General features: G+C 40.1%; 1 protein-coding gene across 11 annotated transcripts in view; it reads right to left on the bottom strand.

Moving 5' to 3' along the window:
• adgrb1a (adhesion G protein-coupled receptor B1a) overlaps positions 1–15,045 on the bottom strand; it is a 167,364-nt gene that overhangs the window by 19,596 nt on the left and 132,723 nt on the right. For 9 of the 11 annotated variants that reach the window (XM_069143485.1, XM_069143482.1, XM_069143478.1 and 6 more), the window contains 6 exons: positions 12,000–12,103; positions 10,309–10,411; positions 8,905–9,055; positions 8,741–8,810; positions 8,380–8,446; positions 5,563–5,648 (listed from right to left, as the gene is read on the bottom strand). In XM_069143485.1, coding sequence (XP_068999586.1) covers positions 5,563–5,648; positions 8,380–8,446; positions 8,741–8,810; positions 8,905–9,055; positions 10,309–10,411; positions 12,000–12,103 — 581 coding nt within the window. Of the gene's footprint in view, positions 1–2,074; positions 2,135–5,562; positions 5,649–8,379; positions 8,447–8,740; positions 8,811–8,904; positions 9,056–10,308; positions 10,412–11,999; positions 12,104–15,045 lie in introns of all 11 variants that reach the window. The other 2 variants (XM_069143480.1, XM_069143481.1) reach the window with 1 other exon arrangement.

Raw genomic sequence — 15,045 nt, 5'->3', positions numbered from 1 at the left:
CCTGCGAAAGCCAATTTTTAAGGACTTTAAAATTCCTCTGTCACATGGGATCACTTTGCTTTGTGGGATCCTGCTGTCAGATATTTCCATCAAACATGGTCTTTTATGAAGAGAGCTCACCGTCAGACAAAAGCTGAAGTAGAACAGCTGCTCTGTCATATTGCAAAGAGCCAATTAAGGCGGTTGGGTTTCTATAAGTAGGTTGTCTTCTGGAAGCTTCCATGTGAAGGTATTCCTGGCAAGCAGGGGTAAAATTCACTGAAGAGCTTACATACTCTGTGCATCCTTTAAATTCCTGGGGATCATCCTAAAACTCGACATGAATAGAGACAAACATTCTAGCTACTTTCTAATGGCAGAAGATGATTACATGGATACATTCAGGGTTGTATGACTTGTTCAGTCCATTCTCATACTCATCCCAGGGCTTCAGATACAGCCATTTTGTCAACATGTTGGCATTAAAGAGATATGCACACAGTGCCCTTTGGTGTCAGGTTGAACAGGAGGTCATATGATGGAGTAGCAAAAGTGACAAAGTCTGCAGGACTGTCACCAGGGAGACCAGCACTTAAGTGCGTGAGAAAGAGAAAGTCAACTTGGATTTCTTTTAAGTGATGTAAGTAAGTTATTGACGTAATTTAAAACGCTTGTAAAGTAACTCAAGTGACATACATTACTTCTTAAAAATGACCTGTTTTAACACAAACCATAGCATGTCATACCAAGGAGAAAGGGAATGGTAACTCTCTCCCTGTTCAAAGATGGTCTGTGTCAAACGGGAATGTCCACCTTCATATGTCTCAGGCTGTCCACAGACTCCTGACTGAGGGCTTCCACCACTTATCGGTCAATGATGTGAACAGTTTTGGTCTAGTGTTAACAACTGACAACATCGGTGAGCTGATGCGCAGACCTGCACGGCTGATGGACCCTGCTTACTAAACAGGTTCCACCAGGATCTTCCCAGTGGGAGTCTTCCATACACGGCCGGGCTCGATGAACGGCAGCAATACACCACATGAGCTGTCTCTGAAAACCTGGGAGTTGGTGACGGGCTTCAGGAGTCAGTGGACAGCAAGCCCCCAGAAACGGCACTCAGCGGTGAGGTTATTTTGATATAGTGCCTCACACAATGCAAAAAGCGTTTTTCCATTTTCCTCAGCAGTAAAACGGAATATATTTCTGTTTTTGTGAGACATGCCCCCACATGTACTCAATCCAACAACAATATGCATAGTCATTTCCATCCCAAAACATTTGGAGGAGTATTTAAATGTTAAATATTAATATTATTATTAAATATATATTTTTTGTCTAATTCCACTTACTGCCACCTGTTATCACGTGACCAAAGTACCTTGCCGTCATGGAGCTTTCAGCCACATACCATGGTCTTATATGACCTTAAGTGGACCTTAAATTAAAATTAACTCCGTCACACTGATCCCAAGACCATGAACTTCTATTTTCTAGTCCTACTTACTATCAGGATGAAATTTAAGTATAAAATAATATTATTTTATTGATGTGATTTCAACAGGGCATTTTGAGCCACAGATTGGGAAACAGATTGTGCGACAAACAGACTGGACAAAGGAGCCTAAACTGGTTATCAGAGCTTAATTTTTAACGTTCACATTCAGAAGATGAAGGAAAACCCCCCAAAAAATCAAACTACAATCACATCAGTTCTAACTGTCAGTCAATCTGTTTCTATGAGTTACTCTATCAGTCATAGAATACAAACGCACAGACACAGTCATGACAACCATACTGACCTGGCACACACACATTCCCATACTATTCAAGAGAATAGAAAATATTAATATTACTGCACTGCAACTAGCATGTTATTGAGAAGAGTTTCTCTAAAAGCAGTTCAACTTAAGGCAGCATTGTGTTACAGGATAAAGCGGAAATTGCAAGATCAATTTTGAAATAGAGAGGTGAACAGGAAGGAAGTAAAATTAAGCCAATCAGAGGAGCTTGCTAAAGGATTCAGCAGGTTTGGTGATGGGCAGGGCTGTTAGCCATACATTAAGAATAGGGTGGGATGGGCAGGTATTTTTACCCAATCACTGATGACATGGGAGGGGGCTTCTGAGACTGATGTGTTCCTGATTGCAGAGCCCTGAGTGAGAGAGAGGGGATTCTGTGCAAACTCAAACATGACATTTCAGACAGCAAAAACAAGTACAGTTGAACAGAGAGATCATCGAAGAAAGAAAATATCTTTTTCAGAGAGAGAAAGAAAATAACATTTGAATACACCAACAATGCTAATGGAGACAGAGCAGCCTACAGGGTAAAGGGGAGCAGGGTTCATGTGTGCCAGTGTATTTTTGGAAGCCAACAGTTCAGTGACTTTCGTCACCAGTTACGTGACAAATACTGCAAATTTCATGAACTCTTTGTACTTGAATATTCATATCTGTTGAAAAAAATATTGTGACATTTACACAAATAATGTGCAAAGAATGATTTTGCGTCGTGATTTTTGGTTTTGTGTAGTTCTATTTATAATAATAATATTCAATATCAAAAGGAAGCTTAGAAATGAATCTTGTTTCCTGACAAAACATTAACATATTATATCCTTTTACCAAGTAAGCTAGTCTCTTATATCTAAGGGTTGCCTGGTTTTTGCAGAAACTACAGTTAGGCAGTTGTCAAATACCACAATTAGTGCAGCATGCATTAAGTCCAATGATGGTCAAGAAATAACAAGACCTGCTGCTAAACTATAATATCTTGCCCCGTGGTCCTCATTCAAATTTGACGTTAGATGTTGGCCTCCACCTGGTGTTGGAGTGACCCTAACTTGTAAGCAGTAAGCCCACATGGTGGTGGACCCACGTTATTTGTTTAGGGTGGGCCTGGTTGGGGCACTGGATGTAGACCCAGTCCTAGACGCTTTCTTCAAAAGCCCCCTTCCAGGTATTGCTCAAAGAATGAGCCTTTTCAAAATTTGCCTGAGAAGATTCTGCCAAGGACCTTCCCTCAAAAGCTTTCAACTGCATTGTGGCAGTTTCTGTAGGGGCTCATCCTTAACTCCACCAGACAGGGTGTCTCACGTAATTTCATGCACATTCAAAAGATGCCAGAAAAATGATGCAGATGTGTCATCTAGACGAAAGGACTTAGTTAAGTTCCAGTAGCCCGAATGTGCCCATGCAGAGAAAAGCGCCGGCATGTTGACATTGCAAACACTGCAATGTTGTTGGAAGGTGTATTTGCCACCAAACTGTTTTCCCTCAGCTTTCAGTATTTCCTACTTTTGTATTGAAACCTTAATTGTCTCAACTCGCTGCTACTAAAAATACCAAAAGGTAAAAAATGGTTTATTGGGTAAACCGTATCTCCCATCGTCATACCTTTACTGCACTTAGCTGCAATTGACAATAACTTCAGAGTACAACTAAAGAAAATTAATTGTGAATTTTACAAAGTATTTTCAGTTTATTACTACTTTGTTTTTATTTCTGTTGCTCTGGCCATGGGTTTTATTGGTTATGGTAACACTACACTCACAAAAGTACTTGGAAATGCAACAAAACACAATAATTCAGATGATAAGATAACTTTGATGGATATAACCAAAATAACTGATGGCTAGAACTAAAGAAGTAATAACCCAGCTGTAATAAACCATACTTTTATTTTATTTTTTTAGTGCAGACTTACTGTTTAAAAGCCCTGCTTCCCTTTACTAGAAACAACCAAGCAGGAGAAAAAAAAGATATGGATGGTTTTACAGAACTTCACATCAAGAGCAACACCTGCAAACAAAGAGCAGCTGGAGGAAAATGATATACATTTGAAACTTAAAAGAAAGCAATGAAATGGCTCATCATCTTGCTTAGTCTGTGCAGGACCAATAACCAGACAGCCTTCCCCACATCTTTTTCTGTGATGTCTAAAAAAATGTCTGTCCTCCATTTAGTCAAAAGCAGTGACCATAGCTTTATGTGAGTCACATGCTATATGAGAACATTTATTTACTTTTGGTCACTTATCTTTTTTCATATTCATTCAGTCACATTTCTGAATCTTTTTTTGATTTTCTTGGTGCTAAGCATTAAGGGCTCTATTTTTGTGAATCTAGGCGCAGGGCAAACACAGGTCCGAGTTCTGTGGCTACATGTGGCAAACTTTTTTGGTAATTTGGGAAAACCCAACCCCAAAGGCATTTGTGGCCAGTGTGGCGCAGTAGTAAAGTAGGAATAAAAAAAGGTGTCACGGCTGACTTCAATCATGGCCAATAAAATCAGCCCCTCTCATCCCCTATAAAACCGCTGTGGTGCAGCGTATCGTCAATTTTGTAATGGCTTAAGAAGGAACAGACCTGCACTGAATACTGCATTTTACACAGGAGTAACACAGGATGATAATAAATTGGCTTGGGAAGAGGTATCTAACATTATAAAGATCTCTTCCCCAGCTATATAAGGAAGTGATTTTGGGGTGGGGGCATCACATTAGGTGATGCATTGGAAATGTGGATCATGTAACTCACAACTTTATTTGTTTTTTCATCCTTAATTAAAAGTAAACAAAGAAGACTCATCCAATATACTGAAATCAGGCTCTGGAACAATGTTGAGCATTTAGAGCAGAAGCAAATAATGCAGACTCAAAGCTCCCAATGCAATTGATTTATTAACAACACTGATAAAGAGCAATGTGCTCTAAATGTCACTGATGTGGTGTAAATATTTTAAATTGCATCGGGAGCCTGAAGTGTGCATAGTTTACTTTTCAATCATTAATTAAATAAGACTGCCGTGCTGTAAATGATGCAGCGTCTTGCATGGCTGGCTGGACAACTAAATATGACAAAAGCTTTTGAATTGTTAGCCCTTAATGTGTAATTTAAAAGCATTTAATTTATAGTTAACCTCAGTTGCCTTTTATATCATGTGGCTGAGATTGGCTACTGCGTCATGACGCACTCCAACTGCCTGATTCACATCGAATTCAACAGACAAGAGTCAGCTGGAATTTTTATACGATTAAGTAAATTGGAAGGTTGCCTTAAAAAAAAAATCTTATTTTAATTATTCATGTAATTGGATGTAATTGTTGGATAGTTTTGTTCAAGTGAGCTCTTGCCCACTGGAGCCATGAAAATAGCACTCTGCCAGCTGTGTTGCACTTGGACCGGTTGGTTGGAGCTGGTTGGGGCTTAGGCGCAATTTCACTTCAAAATTGACACAAAAATTTCACTGCATCTTTACTGACACACTCCTCGTTGGACAGTTCCACCCATCTTGGTGCACCTGGGTTCCTGTTGAGCCACAAAAACCTGGCAGAAGTGCAGAAAAAAAAAATCCCCTTGCACTGTACCAAAGTGCCAATGCGCCTGGATCTCCCCTCAGACCAGCATTGTGCCGGTACAAAAATAGGGCCGTTAAGTATCATCTTCAGCCAATTTAACAATGTGTGGAGAGATAGCCTAGGATAATTTTTAAGCAGGCCAATAACTGTCCCATCTCCTGGCTGAGCCCTCAGGCTGGTTATAGGTCACTGTGTAAAATGAATGTGTGATATAAGGCATACCCCGCCCTCTCCTTTAGTTTCATATCAGTAATGCCGTCTTTGGACACCAGTTTGTTAAAAACGAGAATCCCAATAACCATGTTAACCTGCCAAAGAGAAGAGGCACAGGATTAAAGCAGAGAAAAGACAGTTTATTTACTTCAAAGCATGCAGCGAGGCTCTGCTAATGACAATGAGGGATGGCGATGGTGATGATGTTCATCACGACAAGATGATGACAGCAGCATGCATATAATTGAGTCATACCACAAACACTAGCTGTACTTACTGTAGGCTCTGCACTGTAAATACTTCATGGTATCATGTTAAATGTTAGTGACATGAAGCATGAGAAGTAAAAAATAGTTGAAAGGATGGATTGCTAACACATATTAGCTGTAAATATAGAATGTGCTAAAATAAAAACAGTACATAAAATATGAGCTGTGAAATCAAAGGTGGGGTATCTTTGACTGTAGTGAGTCCTACAATGTTACAGCTTTGAGGAAATGTGTTGAACGAACCACTCTGATGGTGGCCAGAGTGAGCGGTGTGACTGCCAACTGCTGCAGCAGCTTTATTAGAGAAACAGCATGTGCAAAAAAGCTGTTCACTTGTAGGTGGAAAAGAAGAACATGAAAGTGAATCAATGAAACTGTGGCAAATGGATTTGATCAGCAAAACAAGGACACCGTGTCACTGGAGGGTGTGTTCTGCCAGGGTTTACGTCTGCTATTTACCTATCAGCTGAACATCAGGGGAGCTGGGATGGCAATTTATATAGGGAATAACCCCCACATGTTTTTTATGGTTAATGTGAGGCTGTCCTTGTTCTCATTTTATACAGTAGCTCTGAGAAGGAACACTCAATATGCTATTTCTTTCATCTTCTATCATCTGATATATGAACATACTGAGTCTATTATTTTCTCTATTGATATAGCTGGGGTGTGCAATATTGAATTTATTCTATGGACACTTAATAAAATCTTTTAAAGGACTGGAAACGTTCAGGCGTTACATGAAGTTTATCATCGTGATTCTGAACTGTGATCAAAAGCAAATCATGTTTAAGGTTTCCCATTACATGTTTTAACAAACATTTGCCAGCCCATGAAGAGCTATTGTTTGTGGCCAAGTTATAGAAGAGTAATTAGTGATCTTTTAATAAAAAAAAAAAAAAAAAAAAAAAAAAAAATCAGGGTACTTAAAATACTTAATAACACTGACAGTGAAATATAAATGATAATATACACTCTTCTTATTGAAAAATGTGAGCACAGAACTTAAGTTAACTTATTTTTTGTGCGTTTTTAGCTAAGCAAATGGCACTAATTAATAAAGTATAAATACATTTTCAGAGAAAAAAAGAGGTAAAGTAAATAAGGGCAACGAAAAAGTATTGGAGGAGCACAGATGGTAAATGAGAAGAGGAGGAAGCAGGAATATAAAGAAAGACGCAGGGAAGGAAAATAAAAAGTAAATAAGTAAAATAAAACAGCAGGACACAAAAGAAGAAGTAAACAAGAAAAGGAAGATCCGTAAAAACTGGAATTACCACCTCACAGTTGAACACCTCTCCCAACCAGTGAAGTTGCAGTTTATATCCTTATCTGTGCGAACTCATATAATATATGCAGTGAAGACCTTGAAGGTTCTTTATATGTGTTCATATAAGCATGTTAACGATAACAAAGCTAACTGACAATAGCCAAGGCTTCGAAGAGGCTGTAAAGAGGCTACAAATTCTAAAACATGGATGCTCATCATCATCATCATCAACCCAATTACAGCATCTATACAATCACCACAGTTTTAAGGTGGACACCCAAGATTTGTGTCACCAGTATTTGACTAAATGTGAAATATAATCAGAATCTGCCTTTCTGTTTCTGAGTTATAACCAGAAAGTGAACACAGAAGGGTTGACCTTTGACCTTTTAAATATGAATAGCATCACTTCGCTATTTTGTCCGATTAAACATTTGTCTGAATTTTTGTCAAAATTAGCGCATAGATTATTGACTTATGCCCACAAATGTGTTTTGTGAGGTCACAATCACCTTTGACCTGAAATAAGCAACCGAAGTAAGGGACGTGGATTAAAATAAAAAAGACGGGAAGGAAAGGGGACATAAAAAAGAAAGGGAAACATCGGGAAACAAAGGAGGAAAATTAGCAATGAAAGAAGGGGAAGGAACAACACAAACAAATGACAAAAAAAGGAGGTGTGGAAGATGAGGGAAAGTTGGGGAAGAAAAGAGAAGGTAGATGAGATAAACGGGCAAAGCAGGGAAGTTCAGGAGGAACTAAAGAACAAGAGTCGGAGGAGGGGAGAGAATGTAGGAATGTAAAAAAGGATGAAAGGAGGCAGAAAAGGAAATAAAGTGTGGGCTATTAGTGCCATCTTCTTTTTTATTTACTGTTGCAATGAGGTACTGTTTTTAGATAAATTATTTTATATTTATAGAAACATACAACAATGCACTGCTCTGTTATTTTAACAGTGATCGCTATTTAACAATGAGGTAGAACCTCTAACCTGACGGTGACCACCATGATATTACTGTGTCCAGGGCCATTATTTCAAGTTAAGTATTGTGTTTTATTTAAACAATCTTTGAAATTTTTTATCTGTGGTATAATATATTTCTATATCTTTGAATAACAGTTATGACTGTGATTGATTGTTAACAAAATTATTGTGATATACTCCTGGATGGACATACAGTCAGAATTTAGTTAGAGAATGGAAGCTATTGCTATTGGTAAACCTCCATTAAGTGGAGAGGCTTTGAAAGCAAACAAAACACAGACTAAAGAGGAAAGAATAAATACCAAGACTACAGCTGCAGCAGGTCCAACAAATGCATAGAGAAGACCTCCTTCCAGAGACAGCCAGCAGCTACGAGAGAGGAGCAGGAAGATGTCGAGAGATGAGATTAGAGGACATGGAGATGGGAGAGGTTTGACGTGGTAAAGATTGAGCAGTGAAGAGAGATAGAATGAAGTGAAAGGTAGAGGAGTGTGTGCATGGCAAGAATGAGGATGATAAAAGATAGATGAAACAAAAGAAAGAGAAGTTAAATAACCTGCAGAGATAAACATCTAACCAAGTGTAACATCCAGGCATTAATAAGTAGTTGAAGAGAAGGATGTGTACGATGGCAATGGCAGATGTGTAGGAAAACATGCTTACTAGCTCGGTGTTCCATATCCCTTTGCCTTGGTGAATCCCACGGAGATCGCCACAACTAGAGCAGGGAGACCTGGGAGGGAAATAAAAAGGGATGGTAACACAGGAGCAGTGAGATGAGCCCACATTAAGAGAAGAAAATGACAGACAGCGGAGAGAAGGCCCACCCCAGCCAAGACACAGGAAGCGCTTGCGTATGATGCGATTCCTGAGGCGGCCTGTCACTGCCATGTATGACTGCCACGCCTCGGTCAGAACCCAGCAGAATGAGGATAGGAAGAAGAAATGAAGGAAGGCAGCAATCAAGGTGCATAAGACCTGAAACAACAGAAAAAAGAAGGAAAACAAGTGAGTTCAATGTTATTAGTTCTGCCGAGGAGATTGTTTTTGGTGCAGTTTGTTTGTCCGTCCTTCAGCAGGGTTATGGATTTAGTACCTGCTTGATCCTTATTAAAAAAATTAAAAAAACAAGAGGATGCTGGGAGATGGATGGCCTTAGAATATAAGGAAACCCAGGGAAAACAAAGTGTTGGCAGTAGGGATGAAACAAGCACTCGGCTGAAAGGAGTATCCTGTACAGATAATGCACTTTTGACGAGCACAAGTATCATCTGAGTAATTGTGTCGATATCTGTAATTGGTAACTACTGGCTTTGGTTTTAACAGACACTAGCTGTGTCCACACACGAGGCCAGCGACACACAGAGCCCCGCCTCCTCGTTTACACCGACTGCTACGGCTCTCGTCGCAGGTACACATGCTCGGTCAGTGTCCAGCATCCACAGGAATTAACAACAACTCGTGACTTTCCTGGTTAATTTCTGTCATCGACTCATTTCAATCTTCAGCAGAGTTACTCGGAGAACTGTTGCTCTGACAAGTTACAGCTCATGACTCAGACCGGTGTTTTCCTACATCGGCTCGGAAAAATGTATGGCAAGTTCCCACCCACTTCCGGATTAAGTATTGATGCCTAAAATCAAATTAAATATGGAATTAGTTTAAGAAGGACCACTGATTAGAAGAAGTGATTTTAACTAACCATTGTAGAAAACATTTTTTGAGTATTTCATGAGAGAAGTTGATGCTTTTTGAATGGTGGTTGAAGGTGTTTTAGAACCAGCCTCTACTGGCCCTCGGTGGTATTATATTTTAAAGCATTTCCACATTGGCTTCACTGTTCAGACCCAGACTCTATGTCCATTTTTATATAGAGTCTATGGTGGATGGTGGTAAAGATCTATTGTGGCAAAACATTGGCAATTCTAAAAATACTATGGCTCAATATCACAATCCACATTCACGGGCACCGGTAATCCTATTGGATACACATACTTGCTCAAACTTAATAAAGCACTCAAGGTGATTTGATTCGAGGAGAAAGGGTTCGATTTCAACATCACCACATATATCCAGACATGTAAAGTGGTTGCAGTTAAAGATTTACGTATAATACAAAAATAAAAACTACTGGCCTTGGCAGAGAGCTGCACTCTCCATGTGCCGTTCTAGTTCATGAATATATAAAGTGTATCACCTTGGTAATATGAGAGATCCTGATTGGATCTTACCTTGTTCCGTGTCTGAGTCTGTCCAATGAGAATAAGGGCATTGGAGGAGATGATGGAGAGGCAGAAGTTGATGAGGATAACTGAGCGTTCCGACCGAATGTACCTGCAGGGAGATGAAAGAAACTCTTACTACGACTGAAATGAGCAGTGAGACCTGTAGCCAAGATCACGGCTTTAGTTTTAAACCTTTCTCCAGATGCTATAAATGACTGGATTTTGGTGAACGATGTATTTTGATATATTTCCGGAGTTTCCCTTCCAGCTGCCTGTTCAGAATATCTTAACTGTAGTAATGTTGCAAGCTACTTTCATGCCAGGCATCATTCACCTGGGACAAAAACACTAGATTCATCCAGTTTGTCAGCCAATTTCTCTTTGCAGTGTATTTGCACATTGTTTTTGAAACCATAACCAAACCAATAAAAACTTAAGTCCTTTCTGCAGCAAAAAACAGGTGCATTTAGGCAGGGCAATATATTTGAAATGTATTAAAATATTTGATATGTATTTTTTTCCAACACCAACATGTATCTGTGCAACAGAATATATTGAATTCTATGAACTGCATTGAGTCTTTGTTGTTAAGTTTTAACAGCAGTTTGCTTCAAATTTGAAATGTGGGCACACATGTGCTAACCCCTGGATTCCACAGATCATATGTTCCGTCACTTTGCGTGACATTTCCCTTCATTGCCCTCTGAGAACTGTTCAGAAGAAAAGCATTTTCTCTTCCCAATTTAGTTGACTTTCTGATTTGGTCATTTTTGCTTCATTGTTTTGCTTCTATTGTGGGTAAACTTGTATAAATGGTCTATTTTTTTGTCCTTTTATTAACTCATAATTATTCAATAACTGTATTTCTCAAACAGTGTCTGTTAGCAGGAGGAGAATACAGTTCTTGTTCTATTAGACGTTAACGAAGTGATGTGCGGATTTGAGTGTTTAATTGTAAAAAAAAAAAATGACCAGGTTCTTTTGGTGTTCCTGTGTCTTCCCGCCGGCCTGATCTGTGCAGCTTCCATCAAAAATAGACCACGTGTATTTTTAGAAAAGTGATTTTGGGACAATTTTGGTGATATTTAGTTCACAGACAGATGCATAATTCATTATTGCATCAATGATGACCAGCCATCCTGGTCCAGCTGCAGCAAATCAGACCCAAATCATAGTCCTACCACCACCAACAGTCTGTGGATTGGTGGACTCCAAATACTTCATTTCTAGCCTGATGAGCATCGTCAACTCTTTTTCTGACACCCTCAGAAATCTCCTCTGTTCTTGCCATAATGAACTTCCACATTCACAGATGTGTAATATTTAATTAATTTGCCCAAATAATAAATGAGCAGCCATACAACATTTTATCTAATTTGTTTATTCAAGTTCCCCTTCATGTACTTTCACGTGATAATCTAATTAAATTATAGGCCATATTTATACAGAAATACAAATGTTCCTAAAGGTCCTGATATTTTTTAATCATGATTAATAATGTTTAAGAAAAGCAATAGTTATCTTTAATGATTATTAATATTCTGCTAATAACTAAACCTGCTCCAAGTCGTGCACAACAGATGTATGTTGAACAAAACAAATCCTCCCACCTGTTGAGATGCTGGTCTGATGTTAACACACCGTATATTAATGACAGCCCAGTGCTAATATTTCAAATGTAAGTTGTATTATCTCACCTCCAGACAGACACATAGATGATGATGAGTAGCAGCAATGTGAGCGAAGACACTCCACAGCCCACGATCAGCGTCACAGATGGGAGCTGCGTCTTATCCATGTTCTGAAAAGACAGGAGTAAAACGTGAGAAAAGGAAACCTAATGACGCAATCAAGATTCATTAGCTTATCACAACATTTTATTTAGCAGAGACCATGAGACTTGAGTGTAAATATTAAATAATGCAACAGTCACACAGTGTATAGTAAAAAAAAAAGAAAAAAAAAAAGTCAAATCCGTCACTGCAAACAGAGAGAAACTTTGGCAGTGTTGCACATTCGCGGTGTGTACAAACTGACAGCCCCTGTCAGCAGATGAATGCAGAAGCAGAAAAGATTCCCTGTTGACTCGATTTGTTGAGACTTCACCTCCTAACTGGGTCACTCGTTGATCTAATGCAGTGGACTACATGTTGCTTACCATCACTTCAGTCCCTCTGATACCAAAAGAGACTTAAAGGAGAATTCTGACTTTTTTCAACCTGGTATATTCAAAATTCATTGTGGTATAGTGGTATCGTGCAACTTTATTTTGTATATTACATTACAAAATGTGAACAGCATTTATTTGGGCACTTATAGGGCGGCACAGTGGTGCAGTGGTTAGCATTGTCGCCTCACAGCAAAAAGGTTCCGGGTTCGAATCCGGTCCTGGGCCTTTCTGTGTGGAGTTTGCATGTTCTCCCTGTGCCTGCGTGGGTTCTCTCCGGGTGCTCCGGCTTCCTCCCACCATCCTAAAAAAACATGCACCTCCCCAGCTCCTCCTGCCCACATGCTGTGTCCCTGAGCAAGACACTGAACCCTAAATTGCTCCTGATGGTGTACCATCAGTATGTAATGTAAAAAAAAAAAAACACAAAAAAAACATAAAAAACACCTTACCCTAAACAATCTTAAGAAGCACTTAAAAAAATAAAAAAAATAAATAAAAAATAAGTACAGCTCAAATAAATGTTTTGTCGGGAGGCTGTGGCTCAGACGGTAGAGTGGGTTGAACACTAATCAGAAGGTTGGTGGTTCAATCCCCAGCTCCTTCTGTCCACATGCCTAAGTGTCCTTGAGCAAGACACTGAACCCTAAGTTGCTCCCAATGGTGTACCATCGGTGTGTGAATGTGCTCCTGATGGCAGCACCCTGCATGGTGATCTGTCTCATTAGTGGGTGAATGGGAAAACCATGTTAAAGTGCTTTGAGACCGAAAGGTGATAAAGCGCTATACAAGTACAGACCATTTATAACAAAATCCATGCAGCTTTTCAAAAAAAGCTAACCAACTACTATAATTTCTGCATTATGAGTTTCAAATGCAGGCAACAAGACTTTTAATGACAGTGCTGGTATAAATGCATTGAAAGGTCTTATCTTGAACAGATACAGTGTATTCAGTGGTTCAAGTTGCTTTTAATCTGTTTAAAGTGCAGCTCAGTACTTAAATCGTAACTTAACACCAGGCTGGAAAATCTGTTTCACTGCCATACAGTTTTAAATGTGTTGTTCCAGTTCTGACCACAGCCAGCATCACTGATGGATACAGTATTGTTGGTCAGACGTGTGCTCTGTTTCCCCTGTAACCACGTCCAGCAGTGAGGTCATGGTGGACTGAGTTCATTTCTATGTCATGGCAGCCCGATGAGGAGTTAGGCCCGGGACACACTGCCTGCCCGGCGTGTGCGTTGCCTCTCACTCGCTGACCAGCTGCGCCTTGGTTGCACTGTGTGTATCCACACCGGCTGCCTCCTACGATTGAATCAACGAGTTTCTCTTTGATAATGGCCATCGGTGCTGAATTGTTGAGGTCTGACAAGTGATGAGTTGTAACCAAAGAGCTGGCACATTATTTTTGTTTTCCCGAGACACAAAGACACACACAGACACACACCGAGACAGAGTGGCGATACAGAGAGGGAGGGAGAGAGCGGCGATGAAAACCCCCGCCCTTCACCTGGGGAAGTGTTGTCATGCCTACACTGGGTTTATACTATGATTAGACAGTACAAATGTGATCACAGATCGTTTCCCTGTATATTTTAGCTTTGAACCGTACGCGGCACACGTGATAAATATGCGTCGGTTGCTCTGATCCGTTAATATAGACGTCGAAATGAAACTACGCCACGCAGCAACAGGTAACGCACACACCATGCAGGCAGCGAGTTCCTGGCATTAAACCAACAGCGCATGATAAACAGTGTGAGGAGTGCACAGCACGCTTGTTTGTCACGTGTGGTTGACTTTCTGTGGACAATAAAACAGGTGGACAAACAACAGAAGTGACGATTTGACTCTCAGAAAAATTATTGTCTGTCAGTGACTGTCAGCAGGTAGCCCCAGTTGGCTGGCTGTACAGCAGTGTTTATGGTGGTAAGTGGTGGTGTAAAGGTTACCGGAAAGACTTCACACAACTACACAACTACACAACTACACACACACACACACACACACACACACACACACACACACACACACACACACACACACACACACACACACACACACACACACACACACACACACACAGAGGAAGCCAAGCACTGCCTTAAGGAACTGTGAACTCAGCTAAAAGAATTTCACTGGTGTAGCTTTCAGTAGAGAGGCTTTCTGACCCTGACAAGAACACAATTATGTGAAGAATACACACACACACACACACACACACACACACACACACACACACACACACACACACACACGCATGTATCTGGTATCCATGGCTTGAGAGAAGTTGACAGGTTGCTGCTTTTTGGCATCAGTTTCAGAGCAAGGTCACTTCAAGGGGAAGCATGAAGGAACAACAAAACCCAGAATCAGCAGAAAAACACACACACACACACACACACACACACACACACACACACACACACACACACACACACACACACTAGTGATGCTTACGAAGACAATGTCACACAATCAACATACACATAAGATAGAACTGACATTTATTTTGTTTTATCCTGAAACCTCGCAGCTGAACACATTCTACAGCAGACATTGTCTTGGTTGCCA

The sequence above is a fragment of the Embiotoca jacksoni genome, unplaced genomic scaffold (genome assembly GCF_022577435.1).
Source record: "Embiotoca jacksoni isolate LCO1_2020_lvr unplaced genomic scaffold, fEmbJac1.0.p SCAF_11, whole genome shotgun sequence".
NCBI lineage: Eukaryota > Metazoa > Chordata > Actinopteri > Embiotocidae > Embiotoca > Embiotoca jacksoni.
This window is presented reverse-complemented; position numbering and strand designations above follow the sequence as displayed.